This window comes from Lactuca saligna, chromosome 1 (assembly GCF_052625555.1).
Source record: "Lactuca saligna cultivar CGN05327 chromosome 1, ASM5262555v1, whole genome shotgun sequence".
NCBI lineage: Eukaryota > Viridiplantae > Streptophyta > Magnoliopsida > Asterales > Asteraceae > Lactuca > Lactuca saligna.
In genome coordinates this window covers 29,833,410-29,853,658 of record NC_136417.1, presented here as the reverse complement: position 1 = coordinate 29,853,658, position 20,249 = coordinate 29,833,410, and the positions used below count along the sequence as shown (strand labels likewise).

At 35.8% G+C, this 20,249-nt stretch overlaps 2 protein-coding genes across 2 annotated transcripts; both read right to left on the bottom strand.

The window, feature by feature from the left end:
* Positions 1 to 9,009: 9,009 nt before the first annotated feature.
* On the bottom strand, positions 9,010 to 10,600 carry LOC145030767 (DNA replication licensing factor MCM7-like). Its single transcript, XM_078979182.1, has 5 exons — positions 10,473 to 10,600; positions 10,284 to 10,410; positions 10,028 to 10,181; positions 9,739 to 9,899; positions 9,010 to 9,644 (listed from the first exon to the last, which is right to left on the bottom strand). Exons 3-5 carry the CDS (start codon positions 10,081 to 10,083, stop codon positions 9,601 to 9,603), a joined length of 261 nt encoding a protein of 86 aa, XP_078835308.1. The 5' UTR covers positions 10,084 to 10,181; positions 10,284 to 10,410; positions 10,473 to 10,600; the 3' UTR covers positions 9,010 to 9,600.
* Positions 10,601 to 11,968: 1,368 nt separating this feature from the next.
* On the bottom strand, positions 11,969 to 18,057 carry LOC145030633 (Vps51/Vps67 family (components of vesicular transport) protein). The gene is made up of 21 exons (XM_078979015.1): positions 17,946 to 18,057; positions 17,287 to 17,811; positions 16,317 to 16,456; positions 16,143 to 16,197; positions 15,933 to 16,040; positions 15,744 to 15,842; positions 15,562 to 15,639; positions 15,390 to 15,467; positions 14,654 to 14,797; positions 14,477 to 14,577; positions 14,325 to 14,392; positions 14,172 to 14,245; positions 14,009 to 14,075; positions 13,760 to 13,878; positions 13,383 to 13,670; positions 13,203 to 13,310; positions 13,038 to 13,109; positions 12,895 to 12,945; positions 12,598 to 12,822; positions 12,355 to 12,537; positions 11,969 to 12,267 (listed from the first exon to the last, which is right to left on the bottom strand). Exons 2-21 carry the CDS (start codon positions 17,452 to 17,454, stop codon positions 12,175 to 12,177), a joined length of 2,319 nt encoding a protein of 772 aa, XP_078835141.1. The 5' UTR covers positions 17,455 to 17,811; positions 17,946 to 18,057; the 3' UTR covers positions 11,969 to 12,174.
* Positions 18,058 to 20,249: the final 2,192 nt, after the last annotated feature.

Genomic DNA, 20,249 nt, shown 5'->3' with positions numbered 1-20,249 from the left:
GTACACAAGAAAGAAAGAAGGAAAAATCCTAATAGTAGGTGTCTATGTCGATGACATGTTGGTCACTGGTAACTGTCCAAAGGATGTAAGCGAATTCAAGATGGAGATGAAAGCCAAGTTCGAAATGAGTGATCTTGGTCTGTTAACCAACTATTTGGGAATCGAAGTCAGCCAACAAGATACTGGAATAACTCTAAAGCAAGAGTCTTATGCCAAGAACATCCTAAACAAGACACGTATGATGAACTCAATGCCACAAGAAGCCCAATGGAACACAAACTAAGGCTGACTAAAGATGAAGATGGAGAACCCGTGGACCCCACTAAATATAGGAGTATAGTTGGATCACTCAGGTACCTTACACACACGCCCTGGTCTCTCATACGCAGTTGGTGCAATTAGTCATTATATGGAGAAACCAACTGTGAAACATTTTTAAGCAGTGAAGGGGATACTCAGATACATAAAGGGTACTCTAAACTATGGCTTGTTATATGCAAAAGGAGACTATAAAGCCAACCTCACAGAGTATTCTGATAGTGATTTTGGAAAAGATTTGGAAGATGGGAAGAGCACATGTGGGGATAGCATTCTACATGAATGGGAATCTGGTAACTTAGACCTCACAGAAGCAAAGAAGCGTAGCCCTGTCATCGTGTGAAGCTGAATTCATGGTTGCCACTATGGCAGTTTGTCAAGGAATTTGGCTTCGTCGGTTGCTCACAGAAATAACAGGGCAAAAGGTGCCACCAGTAACACTACTTGTTGACAACAGATCAACCCTTGTGTGACATCCCCATTTTCACGGCCAGAAAAGACCGATTTTTGTTTATGCTTTATAAAAATCAGAGTACTTCTTTTAATAAAAATGTTGCAGAATTTGTTCCCAGAAAAACATAATAAATACGTTTTTAAAACATTTTCGAAGAAACGTATTTTGTTCATTTTAAAACATTTGGGATGTCATCGTTAATACAGAAACATAAGCATAAACAGAACTTACATTTATTTACACTAGTAATCTACATCTCTTTAAATCTCTCAGTGTAATGTGACTTCATATCAACATCTGTGATATAAATAAACTGAGTGGGTCAGGTTGGGAAACCTGGTGAGTACATAGGGTTTTCAACCCACAATAATATAATTATTATTTTCAAACAATCAAACAATCAACCCAATTACCCATCCCTATTATCTGCTTTATTCTTAAGGATCTACCCTAAGAATCAACTATTCCTCATTCATACATTCCTAAGGATCATCCTAAGGAATCGGCATGAAGTCCATCGTCACCGGGGTTTAGGCACTAAGTCTGCATAGTCGCCAGAATTTATACAATAGGCACTAAGTCTGCATAGTCGCCAAGGTTTTGGCACCAAGTCTGCATGATCGCCAGGGTTTAGGTATCAAGTCTGCATGATCACCAAGGTTTAGAGTACACCAGGTGAACACATCGTTCACAACACCTACAGGTTGTTCCACTGGACTATCTAGGATAGTCCGTGGTTGTCATCCATACTCTGCTGAATGACGGGGACATCGTTTGGGAAAAAGGCTTGTCACATCGTACACCTCTCACCCACACCTTATAGTCTATATCACCTCTCAACTCATCATCCAACTCATATTTCATCTATTATATCTACCCATGTTTTACCCCAACATTTTCGTAGATATAAAATACATATATAGTTTAAATCATTTATAACATGTATAAAATCTTTCACTCAGCATAGACAGCAAGTATTCAGACAATATGCACACATAGCACGTAATTTATATTAAAATACTTCATATCTATGTGTAAGATGAAAGAGACTATGCACTCACCTGAGAAGGTGGTGACTCGGTACTCGGACAACGCTTCGTTTACTTTAAAATAATTTCGTTTGACGAAACCTAGTATTATCACCACTAGATTTTAGTCTAATATTACCGTGACTAATTATTAGTCTTATTATTATTATTATTATTATTATATAAATGTTCAAACAATACTTTCCAACTACTATGTACAGACAGGGGCCAGACATAAAACACCGGAGGGCAGGACCATTTTGGCGTATAGCACTTCTGAAATCCAACAACCCTATGCGGCCCTTTAAACCAGATTCCCCGTACCGCGAGTAGTTAAAAGATATTATAACGACACTTATATAAGTCATAATAATAGCTCAAATATTTATTATAAATTTATAATAACAATACTAATTTTAAATATAAACTATATTTAAAATAGGGTAAGCATAACTTACTTTCAAGGGGATTTTAGCTAGGAGTCAGGCTCTGCAGGGGCAGAACTTCGTCGCTGAATCTTTCTAAGAAAGATTCGTGCAGCGCTTCAGCGCTCACCTTACTATACTAAAACTACAGAAAGAGAAGTTGAATCACGAGGGACCGAAATGCTCGGGGGATAAGGAGAGAAAGACTCTTGAATAAAGAGAATGGTGCAAGAAGTATGAGAGCCCAAGGCTCTTATTTATACTAATTGAATTTTCAAAAACTACCCTCCATAATTACTTAATGACCTTTTAGTTATATAAACAACTAAACACCCCTCTATAATATTATTTTAAATGGATTTAATGATATTTGTACTAAACTAATGTCCAAAGAACTCAACATTAGTCTTATAATGACCGCATCATCGATACCTTTCTAATGATATATACATATGTATATATATGTGTACGTATACATGATTTATACTTTATTTTAATACGTAAATATGCTATTATAATTTGTAACTCGTTCATACGAACTCCGTTTCTGACGTTCTTTATATCCACGCGTAGGTGGAGACGTACTCTACAACTTTCTTTTAGACTCCGTCGGTTAATTTTGACTTTATTTTTAAAGTTATATTTTTAACAGGCCGGGACAGGATTGGTCCGTTAAAATCTCATAACTTCTTTATCCGATGTCCATTTTCGTCTGTATTTTTATCGTTACACTACTAATAACGAGATCTTCGATTCTTGTTTAGGTTGTGTCGGCTAAAAATCAATCGATCTAAAATTCGAATTTCGGGTTGTACACCGCTAATCCGAAACTTCGAAAAATCATAACTTCTTCATACAAAGTCAGATTTGGGCGTTCTTTTTATCGGTGTTCTTAGTTTAACATATTATACGACTTTCGTTTAGAGCGCTAAGGCTAAATATCTCTCTATCATAAATTTACTATGTTACGCTTCCCGGCGCCGTGCCGGTTCCGACGCGAAACTTCGACGGGTCATAACTTCTTCGTTATAACTCGGATTCCGGCGTTCTTTATATGTACGGAAACCTTGTGACATATTCTACAACTTGGTTAAGATTATTTATTCTAAATAATCTTTTTGTAGAAAAATCGTTTTCGACCCCTATTGCCTCTAAATTGACTAGCCCGGATCTGCGGGTGTTACAATTATTTCCCCCTTAGGATGATTACGTCCCGGAATCATCAACGAAACAGGGATCGTATAATGACTCCATACGGCATCTCTTCATCCTAGGTAATAATTATAACTTCTATATTCCTTCAAGTCTATCTCTTAGACTCATTGACTGTAAGCAGTACTCGATCGTGCACCTGCTCTCTACCTCAGGCTAGACTTCAAATTATGACCTATCATCATGTGATGCACGTTTAGACTTAGGTCTCTTAGAGTTAAATTCTAAAATAGACTATGCCTTCCTTCATGTTCTAATGTGATATAATCACACTTTAACATGTAGCGTTTCTGGCTACCAACTTCTTTAACAACGAACGCGATAATCTATTGATCGCTTTGATTTCAATTGTTTGGTTTAAGTCGGACGCTACATCGAACTTGGTTCCCTGAACCACGCAACATACTCATCGTAGTCGGACTCAATTCGGTACGACCACTAGGTTCGGAAATTAACAATCTTTTTAGTCATTATCGAAACGATGGTAATGACATACTTGAAAAAAAATAGAATCAGTTACTAGCTTCTTGGTAACCTTGTGACTTTCCCTGATCCAAGTGTGAGTCCTGTGCTTTCGGTAGTATAGGCCTCTACTACCATTCACACCTACTCATACTCGTCCCAAGTATTGTCCTGCAGTTTCCCAAGTCACCATACAAGAAAATCACATAACATTTTAACACATCAGATAACAGAACGAAGGATTTATTATTTCTTGAAACTATTACATATGTGTCCAAGTTCACCCTAGATTATGCCTCTAATAGGCTACATCATATGACACTATGGCTACTGCATAACTTGATCTTCGGATATGAAGTCCTTATCATTGATTCCTTGCACGGTTTTCTGCTTCGTCGAGGATCATGTGGAATGCCCTTGGCTACTGCATAACTTGATCTTCGGTTACACCTTGACCTGATGAAAAACCCAGTCTTCCATGGGCATAGTTATGATGGACTAGTTGCAATTGTATTTTTTTATGAATGTTTCAAGAAGTGTTTTTTAATTATTATTAAATATTTTTATGGCATTGGTTTTTAAATAGTATATTAATATAATTTAGGTATATTCTATTTTCAGTCTCCAACATCCAGTGAGTCGAACAATGAGAATGAGTTGCTTATAGAGTATGTTATACCACGTATTGAAGACGAGCAACGACGTCTTGTTGATACGGATGTATTAGAAATGATTTGTGATTATCAACGTGCTAAACAACGAATGGTAATACTGGAAATTTCATTACTGCCTTCATCAGCTGAGGACCGAAGAAAAGTAGCATTGTATAACATGCAAATGTTCCTCATTACCATGACTGAAGATATATGACAATTTGTGAACACAATAGACATCATCGAAGAAACACGTAGGACTACTCCAACAATATAAGATCGAGTCGAATTAACTGATAATGGTTTCGAACTAACTGAGACCTACATGGAATTCTTTGAAAATCACGTAGACACAACTAGTTTGCATCGGATCCAATATCCCAGTTATCGGTCAGAAATGTAATCTATTTTTAAATATGGATATTGTAATGTCTTTTCAAACTGAATTATGTAAAAGAAACGGTATGTTTATCTAAAATGACGATTATCCTTTTTCATTAACATTATTGCAAAGAGCGTTATAAAACCTAATAGATACTTAAATTGGTTTCCACAAATTAGAAAATTGTAAGGGATATATATATTGTTCCCGGTCAATAAAACATCCTCTAATTCTAATAACATCTGTTAGACGATCCCGTTCTGCACGCAACTTATTGATCTCCTTATTTGCATTTTCAATCCACTTCTTAGATTGTTTTACTTCTTTCATCGCTTCAGCAACGCATTTTTCTTTTTCATTTACTTTTTCCACAAGATCGTCTGCACGTTGATTAAGTGTGCGACTTCTTTCAGAGTCCCTTTTGTTTGCTTCTTCAGCAACCTTCATAGCTTGGAAAACATCATCAGACATTTTATCGGGGAGTGGGAAATCTGGTTCTTCCGAAAACGGGTTATTTTCTAAACAAACATAACAATATTCTTCTTCACAGTGTCAAACATCATCGTGAGATGAACTCATTCTAATTTCATTTCAAAGTTGAGGATTCATGTTAGGTGCATTTTAAGGTCGAAAAGCAATGTATGGAACAAGTGTCCAAAATAGTCGTCCCAGAAAGTGGCTCCAGATTGATGTTGCTAAATAAGGGTCTGAAATATTTTCAGGAATATGTGACATTTATTGTTCGAAATGACTACACATATTGTCAGGAATCTATGACATTTACTACTGGAAATAACTACACAGATGTTAGGAATCTACGACAATTACACACAAAATCAATGTCCGGAACAATGGTCCGAAATAGTTGGTCTGGAACGTGGCTCTGAAATAGCTAGTACGGAACGTGGCTTCGAAACAATGGTTCGAAATATTGTCAGGAATATATGACATTTACCATTTCAGAATAACTATACATATGTCAGGAATTTATGCCTTTTACTGTTCGGAATGACTGCATATGTGTCAAGAATCTAGGACAATTATTGTTCCAAAGTTTGGGTCTAAAATATCAATTTCGGAATGTGGCTCTGAAAGGTGTTTCCGGAATAGTGTCAGGAACCATAACCATAGTAAATGTCATTATATAAAGGAATTCAAGCATCAAAACCATTTACCTTGTTAAATTTACTACTAAAAATTCATTTCTCATAATCCAAAAAAATAGCATACTACGATTGTGGCTCTAAAGGTATTATAAGAACATCAATAACTAGAAATAACTCTGGGCGGCTTTTTTACACTTGTCATAAAGAGGTATGTGGGTTATCATTTTATTATTTTTCTTTGAATTAATATTAATTTACACAATATACGTCATGTGTTTGATCTTAAATTTTCAGGGACCGCAATTTGTGTTTATCTGTTCGGTTAACAAAACAAAAGACAATAATTTGTTGATAATCAGTAACTTATTTCGATCGAAGAAGAAACTCGAAACCCAAAATATACACTTGAAGATAACGTTAATTTGTAGTTGTGTTTTCTTTTTTGGTGTAACTACCCAAAATCAAGAGTAAACATTCCTTATTTAAAATATTTATCAGAGTTTCATCCCAAAATCACATAATGCGGAAAACACGGGTGTGTGCGCTGCGATCATGTCGGGCTCTTCCTTTCCAAATCGATGATACCTGACACCATAAGCAAAACGGTAAGCACGAAACTTAGTGAGTTCCCCATAGCATGCCCCACATAACCATATAATCTGTATCAATCACATAAAGCATATCAATCACATAAGCCATAACAATCACGTGAGCCCTATCAATTGTGACATCTATATTTTTACGGCCAGAAAAGACTGATTTTGTTTATGCTTTATGAAAATCAGAGTACATTTGTAGCACCTGGTTCTTGGTACATATTTCTTTTATTTTTATCTAAGTATTTTGCATTTTTGGCCTGGGACTCGGCGAGTTGAAGGACCAACTCGCCGAGTAGAAGCGAGATGGGATGCAGGATTTAAGCGATGGACTCGACGAGTCGGGTCCCGGACTCGACGAGTAGACCCGGTCCGGACAAAAACCCTAATCCGAGATTCAAAGTTTTCTTGGTCTGGCGGGTTACTAAGGGAGATTCATCCAAGATTTCTCCAAGATTATTGTTCCACTGACCCGACTGACCAAGAAGTCGGTGACATTCCGCTGGGGGCCTGAGCAGAAGGCAGCTTTCAAGACCTTGAGGCAAAAGTTGTGCGAGGCGCCGATATTGACCCTACCAGAGGGCGTTGAGGATTTCGTAGTATACTGTGACGTGTATATCACAGGCTTAGGTGCAATATTGATGTAGAGAAGGCACGTCATCGCTTACGCCTCGAGACAGCTGAAGCCTCACGAGGCGAATTACCCGACACACGACCTAGAGTTGTGGGCAGTTGTTTTGCCCTCAAGATTTGGCGATACTACCTTTATGGGGTCCATTGTACTATTTACATAGACCACAAGAGCATGAGGTATCTGATGGATCATCCAAATCTGAACATGAGGCAGCGACGTTGGTTGGATGTAGTGAAAGATTACGATTGCGAGATCCTCTACCACTCGGGGAAGGCCAATGTGGTGGCCGATGCACTCAACCGCAAGGCGGTCGCGGCTCCTATTCGGAATATATGCTTGAGAATGAGTGGATTCTGGAGGCTCAGGTCGAGGGTATGAAGGTGGAGCGCCTAAAGTGCGAGCGGATCATCGGGCAGGTGGCTTCATTCGACTATGATAGTCGTGGATTGTTGACCCTACATTGTAGGGTCTGGGTTCCTTACTGGGGTGGTGTGCGCCAGGGTCTCATGGAGGAGGCGCACAAGTCGAGATTCTCCATTCACCCCGAGGCAACGAAGATGTATCGGGATCTTCGCCCTGATTATTGGTGGCCTTGCATGAAGCGATACATAACTTGGTATGTGGAGCGATGTTTGGCTTGTAGGAAAGTCAATGTCGAGCACCAGTGACCTCATGACAAGACACAACTGTTGGAGATTCCTGTGTGGAAATGGGAAGACATTACTATGGATTTCATCACAAAGCTTACTAGGACTGCACGTGAGGTAGATTCTATTTGGATCATCATGGATCGGTTGACCAAGAATGCACATTTCATACCGATCCAAAAAAATAAGTTGGGGTTTAGATGTAAACCTGAAAGAAAAAAAAAAAGTTTTAGCTGAGAATGGAAAGGAGCAAAGAATGTGAGATTCTATTGAGGTCTATTTGAAAATCTTCCATCACATTCGACATAAGTTTTGGAAGTTTTTATTATGTGTAAAGAAGGAGATGGAGTTATTTTGCTTCGATATAAGATATAAAAGTTTTAGAAGTTTTTATCATGTGCAAAGAATGAGATGGGGCTATTTGCTTCGATATGAGATATAAGTGAAATATTAGTAAAAGTATTGCTCTCTATTATGACTTATACAACAATGTCATTCCTGAAAATCTATCGTGATTCTCATTGACCTCAAAGGTGGTTTACCTTAAACAAAGATCATCCTTCGGACCCTTTGGTCATGTTGTACTCTGCCTAAATCTACAAAGCCACCACACCACACCATGTTACATGTATATGGAAAGCAAGAAATGACATCTTGTTGACTAGATACTAGAGGTATCCCCCTGAGGGAGAAGTAACAATAGAGTTGGAGGCGGATTTAATTGTGTATCACCAACAATTATGTACACATGTGATTTTGAAGGTCATGGCTAGATATCACCTTATAGGCTAAAGATGTTTTGTGGAGGCTCGCTTTGGAGCTAAAGTCGATAATTGTTCTTAGATAGGTTTACGAGGAAGACAATGATTGTAGGGTCTCAAATAACGTATGTGTGCATTGTATGGAGGTAAAGGAGAAGGTAAGTGGTTTGGGCGTCTTAAAGTCGATACCAAAGTTGTCCTTTGGCCTACTTTTGCTAGAATAGTATGATATAGTTTTTTTTTGGGACGTCAGGAAATAGGAACACTTTATTCACAAGCCCAAGTATACCAGTATATCACATCATAGTGTTGCAAATAAATCACTATGGTATTGTGTATCTAGTTGGATTTTCATTTCACATATCAAAGCAGAAGCGGTATGCAAGCTGAACAATATCATCAAGACCACACATCATACACCTCTCCCATAGCTTTTGCAAAGAAAAAAAAAATACAAGGGTAGTTGCAAATGTTTGAAGGTAATATTGATATGAAGTTACTGAATTGAATGATCAAAAGACACATGAAAGAAGGGCATCCATTGGCAATCTTAAATAAAAATAGACAGATAGATAGACATCATCTAACTCAAGCATCAATAAATCGAATATCAAAGGTGTTGGGATGAATCTGCCACACATCTAATGTTGCATACTCTTCTAAGCATTCCTTGAGCTGAGCCTCGGTGTACCCCTGTTGACAACGCAACATTCATCTCTATAATTAAGCAAAAAAAAAAAAAAAAAAAAAAAAAAGAGAGAGAGATTCTTGAGATCCTGTTAAGAGGTTGTCCATAGGTTACATCCATCTTGTTGGACCTTGCAGCTTCATCACGTAGTATTGAGTATATATCTGAGATTGCATCAAGACCAGATTTCTGGCGGTTTTCAGAGTACAATGAAAACTTTGACGTCAGTTCACGTCACTCTGAGCCACCACATCCGAGAACCTCAGCCGAGCAAGTGACTGTGTCATCAATCCACATTTTCATATTACTAATTTACTATTGCTAGTATATAATATAATATAATATAATATAATAAATTAATAAACAACTCACAGTTGATATGCTGAGAAGCGTTCTGATAGTGGTGTAGGTAGGAGTGAGGGCTGTTTGATTTTGCTTCTTCTTGCCTGATGCTTGAATATGCAGTGGCTATGTACTCCTCCAGCTCTCTTGGTATACTAGGAGACAGCTTCCGAGCAGCTGATATGTATGCCCTATTATCATCATTTATTATATCAACAACTCTCATACTATAAACTTGTTTTTTTTTTTTTTTTTTTTTTTTTTTTTTTTTTTAATTTTACCATTGAGTAATTAATATCAAGGGAATATGAATATATACCTGAGAACAGAAGCTTCAAGTGGAGCAAAGCCAAGGGCAGGAGATTTCAAGATCATTGTCCATATCTGCCTTGTCAAGGATCAACCACAAAAGATCAAATCTTGATAGAAGTGCTGGAGGCAGGTTTATGTTTTCAGCTGGAGTATATCTCCCCCTGAACCATCAAACAAAACATTCACTAATTAAAAAATGATAATAATAATAATAATAATAATAATAATGTATATGTAAAGAGTAAAGAGTAAAGAGTGAATACCAGGCAGGATGCAGTTCTTGCATTGAGAGAAGTGGTGATCCCGGCTTTGGCAATGCTAACCGTCCATGACTTCATGTCCGACTCGTCCATCTTATCAAACTCATCAATCGCACATATCAGCCAGCACCTACACCCATCCATTTATTTTAATTTCTTTTTTTACATATTAGAAACAAAATCCTGACTCACCAATGCTCCCCCTTCCAGCACAAACTCATTTGTGACCAACACCACTGCTTCCTTTGCCAGTTGTATACACACATCTTGGTGCAACAGTAATTATGTGCTTAAGCAGTTGACTTTTTGCAACTCCAGGATCACCCATCAAACATATATATATATATATATATATATATATATATATATATATATATATATATATATATATATATATATATATATATATATATATATATATATATATATATATATATATATATATATATATATATATATATATATAGATCCCCTCTTATCTGAAACAAAATTACCTTACTATCTATTTAAATAAACACTGCTGCTTCTAAGAGGAAATAGACCTCACATGGTTTTAAAGAGAAACAAAAAGACTACTTTTGACCATGCATTACCTTCAATGAGATTTGGCGCCTAAATGGGGATGGAGGTTGGGTTTTTGGCGGGAAAATAAGATTACGGCATCAGTTAGTAGAGTCTCATTTCCGCCCAAAACGGTAAAGCGTGAGCCGTCAGCTGGATCAAAAGGCCATTTACGGCTTTTACCTTTTTGGGCTCTTGGCAAGTAAACTACAGCCTACAACAAGTACTCTACTCTTGATTAACAAATTTAGTTATTTTCTATGTTAATAAGAGAGTATAGTCGAGAAAAAACAACCCTTATTACACTTGCTCCTTTTCCTATTTGAATTCCAGCAATCATACTTTTATTATGATTTTTTTAAGAAAAAAACAACTGAACAAATTAGATTCAAATCCTATAAATTTTTTGTCAATGTCAGTGGTCTAGTTGAATAAGCAATTAAAATTCATAAAAGTCTAAATCGTATTAATAAACCTCAACCATTTGCCAAGAGTCCTTTGATCCAATGGTATGAAATGAAACTGAGGCTATGTGATTATGTAGGTGTGAGTTCAAGTGTTTTAACTGGTTTCCGAATATATGACCACCAAAACAATTAAGTTTTGCCAATGTTTACAACACAAAAAACAAATCAAAAGGAATCTTTCATGATATTTCATTTTGTTCAATGTAGTTAGTTGATAGCAATTTATATTTTAGAAGTAAATCAAATGATTTGATGATGGAAATACATGTTTAGGATTTGGCATCTTATCCTATGTTAAATGATGCAAGTAACTTCACAGAACCTACTACAGAGTACATACACATACACCGTTTGCTTGTATTGTATAAGAGAAAATGAATCAACAAAACACAAGGAACTCCTACTAAATAATCGAATACCACATACATAAAAGATTTGCATGTGTGGTGCATTCCAAATAATTTGTTAAAAAGATAATGACATGAAATGCCAATTTAATGGTTGATTTAAGAGAAACAAACAACAATTATTCATCTATCATCACTTGCTCTAGACAAAAGAAAAGGAGAGCGATCCTATGAGTTTGTAATTTTTAGGGTGGTGATAATCTATCTGATTTGAGCCACCAGTCTAAATACAATAATAATACATGGATGGATATGATCCGAATAAACAGTTTACTTGGTATTTAATTTTTGTATATGAAAACAAGAATCCAGACCCCAACACCATGGATTTGACTGGAATTGCACTTGTGATGCTCTCTTCTCTCAGTCTCTCTATACGTTAAGCATACAACAAACAGATATGCAAAAAAAAAATCCCTGGATTGGAAATGAAAATGGAAATGGATACATTTGGTGGGCCTATCTAGCCAATTTGAGTTGTACAAGTCTGTCTAGGATGGCAGGCTCCAGAGGACTAGGGTCAAGACAACGTTCTGCAGCAGCAACAATCACCTGTTTTGTTTAACCCCAACCCCAAAAGGAAAAGGAAAACATGAGATGCAGAGATATTGGTATTTATTTTAGTGGTAAAGTAAGTACCTCATCAAGCAGGAATTCGAGAGCAGCCTCATCTTCAGAATCAGTGGTGTCTTTGAGGGTGGTTCTGAGGTACTGCATGTCCAACTGAATCTGCTGGAACCCACTCCGATTAAATGTCTGAAGCCTAACAAACTCTTGGAAGCTTTTCAGGCAAAGTTTGACGATGCTCATCACAACAGATTCCTGCAATGTTTCATTATCAGTGTTGATGAATTGGATATTTTTATCTAGAGTAGTCCCTACCTGTGTGTGTTGGACTTTTGTGAAGATTTCCATTTTTTGTTTAAACAGCTTTGCCAGATGAGTTTCCAGGAGCTGACTCCTAGCCCTGTTGGTGTTTGAACGGTTAGTATTCGTATTGCTGCGTGAAGAGCTTGTGCTTCCATTGCTCTCCGTGCGTGCATGTTTACGCACAACCCCTCCTCCTTCACCTAATATCTGCTTCACTTCTCTTCCTACTGCCCCCAACTGCCACACCACATTATTAAATACATACTTAATCTTATTATTATTATTATTATTATCTGCTGAACATAATACCTCTTGAAGAAACATATCCACAAACATATGAACTTCTCTTGGTTCTTTATGCTGTCAGCATGTTTGCCACAAAGATAAATCAATTCATATTCATATTCATATTCATATTACAACAGCAGAGCAAGATGTGAAATGGGACAAACCTTGACCCAATTCGGTGTTGTCAGCCTCTTCTTCAAAAGAACAGAAATCCTTTGGGTTCTCATATTTACATACTGTATGTAAAGGAAACCTCAATCAATCAATTTACTCAACTCAACAATACACAACATGTGCGTCATATACAAGAACATCAACAAGAAACATACACGCTGCAAGAACCTTTCTCCGGCTGCTCTAAAGGTGTGACGCACTTCAGCAGGATCAAAAGCATAACCACCACCTGACAATGACAATGACAATGACGACCCAATTTCCTGAAAAGTAACATGTACAAGTCATGAAAATGAAAATATAAAAGATAGAAAGAGAAAAGCAGCAGGCGTTGCCTCGGTAACTCTTGAGATGGCTTCTCTTTCAATGAAAACAGATAGCTGGGATATCACAAGTACAACCCCTGCAGGGACCTTGTCACCTTGTAACCTCTCCTGCTGCTGCTGCTCTTGCTGTTGATATTGTTGTACAGCATTAACATTGACATTTTGTCCGGAGAGCAGCAGTAACTCATCATTAAGTCGTCTAAAGAAGCTCTCAAACCCTTCATGTATCCAACCAATCATCATGTCTCTTAGCTTCAATATCAATCCCAACTCTTCATCAAGAACAACACGGAAATCCTACACTCACATCCGTTGTACAATATCAACTAATTAATAATACCACATGTATCATGTATGTATGTATGTATGTATGTATGTTGATTTACCAATAAGAGTTTTGTAGTGCCTTGAATCAAAGTATTTTTGGTGGCCTCAAGGGCAGCTCCCAAAGGATACTCCTTCTCTTTGCCTGTGCCATCTTCCTTTTGAATTTGCAGGAGAGTGTCTGGCGAAGAAAACCAACCAAAGGATTACACTTTTATCCTTTGTTCATATTCAAAATTTTCTTTCTATACATATTATCCATATGCATGTCTTGTTTACAGAGACAGAGACAGAGACAGAGACAGACTAACCAGATATTTCATGAAGAAGATGGGTAAAAGCACTAGCAACATACTCACTCACAGCAACACAAGCAGCCTGAACCCATCAACAACATTTTTAATAGTCAACTAAACAAATTATAAAGTATAAACATAACTAACTCATTACTCATAGATAGATAGTAATGATGACCTCGAAACCAAAATCTTGTACACCAGCCTCTGGTAAGACTTCATCCATCAGGAGGACATCAGTCCATATAAACCCTGTAAGTAACACATTTTATTCATCTCACATTATTCTCTATTAACTCTGTATTTGTCCATAAACAATAATAATACATACGAAGTCGGTTGGATAATTTTTCTGGAGATATCCGTTGCTGTATGAGTTGTCTGGCAGCTTCAAAGTGCCTGATAAACCAACCAAACACCAATTAGGTATCATCAACACAACAAGATGCAGATGCATATTATTATTATTATTATTACTATTACCTTGTGGTTAAATGTTGCATGAGTTTGACAAGTTGCTGCTCTGAATCAGGGAAAATGACATGATATGCGTGAACAGCTTCCACAAATTCACGAGTGGGAACCTATTCAATCAACAAATTGGGCAGCTCATGCTCATGATCAACTTGCAACTGAAAACAGTTATGTATTTGTAATTACCTCGGGAACACAAGGAATGGAATCAGATTCACTTCCTTCATTGGTAGATTCACGAGAACCCATGCCTGTTATCTCTTTAGAGAGATCAAGTTCCCCAAGGAACTGCTCTAGATTTTCAAGAAGCTTGGATTTCAAATTTTCAACCTGCCAACATGCATACCTTACCTAGTCAATCATATACTTTCTCTATGCATTTCATTAAAATACTTGGAAAAAAAAAACATGACAACTTGATCGTTTACATCATCTTTCTACAGCTTCAAAATATGTTTCAAATCCTCCAAAAAGTAATTTAGTATCCTTTCTTTTTTTAATTTTGATCTTTTAGTAACAGGAATATATCAAACTTTCACATAACCATACTCTGTGAAATCATATATTTATTCCTCTTTGGCTTTTTGTTTTTAAGATTCCATATGTACTCTCAAACATGTGTTACCAGGCACTACTAGAGGTCTAAAGTAAATCAAAGTGACAATCATTTTGACTATGGAACTAATAGTAACTATACATAACAGCTGAAAAGAGCACATGAAATGCAAAATTCAAGCTGTTTTGCTTTCCATGTTTCCATGTGTGTAGGCTAATGATTGGATGCATGTATGCACATCACAAGGTGTGTATCCTTTCTTCAATTCAATGTAGAAGATAATATTCACCAAGTCCACAGAATAAATACTGCAGGACAAAGCTCTTGAATTGAATTGAATTTGTTGCTAAAATCAGAGTTACAAACCGGAAAATCTAACTGCTTAAGAAGCATTACAGCCTCTGCTCTTGCTTGTATTGATTCAGATTCAGAAGAAACCTTATCCTGAAAGACAAGATGCACATTATTCTTGATAATAAAATAATATACAACATAAGGATCTGAATAAATCTCAGAAATAAATTAACAATGAATGTACCTGAAGCTTGTTAACGATAACTGACATTACTTCTTCAGATGCTTTCTTACAATCCTGGAATGAGGAGTCCCCATATGCCTGGTGAAAGTTCAACATACAGAGCAAAAAGATAAATGAATTGCATTGCATTGCATTGGTTCATAATGATCTGACAGAAGAAACAAAAGTTGATTAAAAATGACCTTAAATATTGGCATGGCTCCAGTGTAGAACCTCACTGCATCACCATATGCTTCAGATTTGATGCATTTTCCAAGCGTGGTAGGAAGATCGTATATAAACTGCTCAACAAAGGTAATGAGTAGATATTATATATTATATGTTTGGCAAAAACAAAACAATCAGTAGAAGTGTAAAGGTCATTTTGGTACCTGAACTTTGCGCAATAGATTACGGGTGCGGTGTAATTTCTCTATATGCTCTCTCTTTTCAAAAAGTGAAGTGTTGACCCCATCACTTCGTGACTGCACTGACATTATCTACCAAAAAAAAAAAAAGTAATAAGTAGTGGTATTATTTATATAACTTTCTATGTTTTTCTTGCTCACAGGGTCAACAATGTGAATGTGTTCCCAAAATACCTTCTCAAGGAGTTGCTCCATATTTACTTCCATACCAACAATATTATTCTTCATTCTGCCACACAAAAAAAAAAAAAAAAAAGTTATTAATATACATATCCAACACCAATCAATGTTACTGGGCAAAGAACCAATAAAGCAGATTTGGTAACTGAGAGATAGTGTCTGTCTAACCTTTTAATTGTATCTGTAGCACTGATAAACTTGTTATAATTTTCATACACTAACATTTGCAAGTCAGTGTCGAGATTCTTGATTTCAGCAGCCATTTCCACATGTCTCTGAAGGAGGCCTTCCAGATTTGACTTTTGTACCTGATACGTAAGGGAAAGAAGCATCAAAAGGTGCTCAAAGCTGACAATGTAGCCATGGATTGATGTCCTTATCACTCTTCATTATTCAAACTGCCTTAGACTTGGATAAACTTTAATTCATATAAACCTCTTATATGGAGGCCTCGTAAATGTTTGGAAGTATAAAATTAACCACTTGGGACATAAAAGATCACATTGGTGGTGCACTAAAAGGTTATACATTTATAGCCCTTTCTTGCTACATACATATATAATATATATATATATATATATATATATATATATATATATATATATATATATATATATATATCAAAATATATTTGATATCTTAAAGAAAATTAATAGGATGGATTGGGAGTCTCATAAGACCACAAGAAACCACGGCACTTTCGAAACCCTAATCTTCAGCAAAATATGTTGAATATCATATTATTAATAGATAATCGTTGTAAAGTGTTATTGATTTTTTTGTTAACGAAAGCCAGTCTTTGCCACCCAAAATTCCTTGTTGATAAATTAAGAAGAAAAAATCCCCTAAACAAAACTCCTGACCAAAATCTCAAAGGGGAAAAACATAGGCCGATGGAGAAATCCAGATTTCTAAATCTGGAATAAGGTAATGTGGAACCTTCATTGTAAGTCTTGAATAGCATAGTGACATGTACATACATTTGATACCCGTAGAGAGAAACAGTTTACCTCTGACATGAAATGGGCTCAACGAAATTGTAATATAACCCAGATTTTGATACAACATTAAGAGATAAAAGAAGAGAGGGAGAAGTTTTTATTTAATCAAATCTTTAAGATGAGATGAGAGGGCGTACAAGAAGGTTCATGTACTGATCGGCATCGAAGGAGGTGGTGTTGATAGTGTCGAGAGTGGCGAATCTTGATGTGGTGTTGGTGGGAGCAGAAGTCTGAGAAGCATCCTGTGAATAGAAACTCGACAGCAGATCTCGAGTTCTCTTTACCTTATCATCCTCTACTGCCATTTTTCTCTTTCTTTCTAGTCCCTCTTCACCTGTACGGAAATTTGTACAATCGGTCGGTGGTGGTTTTAGGTTTCAAAATTGATTCGGTTACAATAAATAATTAAAGGAATTGAATAAGTAATCAGAACAAGAAGGGGCAATTCATGAAAGCTCGTGAAACCAGTAGAGAAAAACAACGGAAAAAGAGTGGAGAATTCGGATCCGGTGCATCAATATAGCATACGTCATGAATAAGTAGGACTCATCTAACCAATTGATTCCGGTTCAAACCTCAGATAAACCCTATATGTAATCGAAGAAGCAGAGCGAATTCGGATAATTTTCTGATCAGAACAACAAGAAGCCGGCTCAAAAAATCTGCAAGGATCCAGAAACACAAAGACAGCAGAATCAGATCGATGAAAAACAAATTAAAACAAAGTAAACAGGGCAAAATCAAATCAAAATGAATATAAGAAGATAAACAATGAAAACGAGAGAGAAAAACATACCTGGGGAAGAAACGACTGTAGGTGGGCGAGCCAAAAGATGGGCCAAAGAAGGTTTGCAAAGCATTTGGATCTTGGTATGGATTAAATTAACTGAATATTCATACGTCAATTTTTCATATTTTCATAACTTACCCTACATTTACTTATTAACTTATAAGCTAATTAACTAATAACCAATAAGTTTTTTTTTTTTTTTTTGCCAAACACCCCCTAAATGGTTAGTACTTCCATTTATACATACCCAAACCACTTATACTGTTTATCGTCCTCTTTTTTTTTCGTTTTTCTTAATTCCTTTATTAATTTAATGTCCTACTAAGTAAAATGCTAAAATATATAAATAATAGTTTATAAAAATAAACCTTTAGAATATTAGGTGTTGTGATTCAAAAATCGATAAATAGGCATTTGAGAAGGCCAAAATACTCAGGTGTCAATTTGTTCATTGTGATTTTAAACCAAGTTTAGTCACAAATTAAAACATTTTCAACGATGGTATGTAATTCAAGGATTCATATTGATTTAGATTCTCGAAACCTTAAAATATTGAACAAAATCTATATAGAACCTTATAATAACAGCAATAATAACCGTAATCAGGAAGTCCCTGTGATGAAACTTGATATTATAAGGACCAATAATGAAAAAGGTTTCATTTTTAGACTAAACATGATGAAAAATATACAAACTACCTTAATCATGTCAAATCTTGTGTTTAACCTTTCTTTATTGCAAAATAAGATGCCAAAATATACAAACTAATGATAATACAATGCTCTAACTGCCCCTCTTGGTATAGTTCTTTGAACCTGCAAAGCCAACACATTAAAGAAACATAGTAAAAACTTTTTTATGAACAAACCTGATATAATAAATCCTTCACCCAATATATTTATAAGATAAAAGTACAAAAAGTTAAAAATGATGAAATCAATTACAAGTAAGAAAAATAAAAAACTGTTAAGAAAGAGTCATCTGCAGGAGAGATATTTGAATACACATGTATTTTCTTATGGTTTCAAATTTTGAATTATCCGAAATTCAGGGAAGTAGATAGAATTTGTTGAGAAATATAAGGATTCAAAACACAGGTTAAAATTTAATATTATTTTATTGATGACTACTTGTACTATTAGCTTAATGATTTGAACGTTTTAAGAAAATAATATTATTATATTCAATCTATTTTTAGAAATAGTGGGATTTCTATAAGATAGTAAAGATATATATATATATATATATATATATATATATATATATATATATATATATATGGAAAAGTTCAATAGAGAACCATAATTATTGGTTCTTCAAGCAACCAAATATTTTTTTTCAATTTCTAGAGCTTATTCTTTATCGAAAAAAAAAATCTAAAAATATCTAAATTCATATATTAACATTGTGAATGTGAAAAATATTTTTCGGATTCACCGTATGAATCCGGATTCACGTTATGAATTTTCAAAAATTCACATTGTGAATTATATATATATATATATATATATATATATATATATATATATATATAATATGATTTCTAATTAATATATTACTTCCATAATATATTAATAAATCATTTATTACGATTTATTAATCAAATTAATAAATTCTTCATTTTTTCTCAATAGGTCATCATGTTTAGTTGCTAGTATGAAGGCAACCCAAAAGGATTGTGTCACTATCAATTCAAGTACATATCAATTATAGTTGTAACATCCGGATTTCCAGGTACATTATTTATTCATTTATTTTGGAGATTTTGGAGGGACTCGGCGAGTTGATGCTTAGACTCACCGAGTAGAGTCGTGAATTCCATCCGGGTTAATGACCGGACTCGGTGAGTCGACTAGTGGACTCGGCGAGTCCGCGCTGTTTAATGAAACCCTAATCCCCGGGGTTTGAGGCCTATTTAAAGGGGCTTATAGCCACCAATTGTGGTGTAGCACCTAGTTCTTGGTACGTATTCTGTTATTAAATCTTCATTTATTTTTGCATTTTTAGCCTTGGACTCGGTGAGTCGAAGGACTAACTCGCCGAGTAGAAGCGGGATGAGGCGCGGAGTTTAAGTTGCGGACTCGGCGATTCGGGTCTCGGACTCGGCGAGTAGCCGTTGTCTGGACAAAAACCCTAATCCAGGGGTTTGCACCTTATTTAAATGACCTTATGCAGCCCTCATTCCCCCTTTATGCTCCCAAACACTTCTCATAGAAAACCCTAGCTGTTTTTGAGAAAATCCAAGGCTTTTGAGTGATTCTTGTGAATTTTGACCTCAAGGAAGAAGGAAGATCATAGAAGGATTAAGAG

Coding starts and splice junctions, on each gene's coding strand:
- LOC145030633 (XM_078979015.1), bottom strand. CDS start 17,454: ATGGCAGTAGAGGATGATAAGGTAAAGAGAACTCGAGATCTGCTGTCG. Junction 13,110..13,202: donor GAGAAAGGTTCTTGCAGCGT/GTATGTTTCTTG, acceptor CTTTACATACAG/TATGTAAATATGAGAACCCA. Junction 12,538..12,597: donor CAAAAGTCCAACACACACAG/GTAGGGACTACT, acceptor GAAACATTGCAG/GAATCTGTTGTGATGAGCAT.
- LOC145030767 (XM_078979182.1), bottom strand. CDS start 10,083: ATGATCTTGAAATCTCCTGCCCTTGGCTTTGCTCCACTTGAAGCTTCT. Junction 9,900..10,027: donor CTTGAAGCTTCTGTTCTCAG/GTATATATTCAT, acceptor TGATGATAATAG/GGCATACATATCAGCTGCTC. Junction 9,645..9,738: donor CGCTTCTCAGCATATCAACT/GTGAGTTGTTTA, acceptor TTGATGACACAG/TCACTTGCTCGGCTGAGGTT.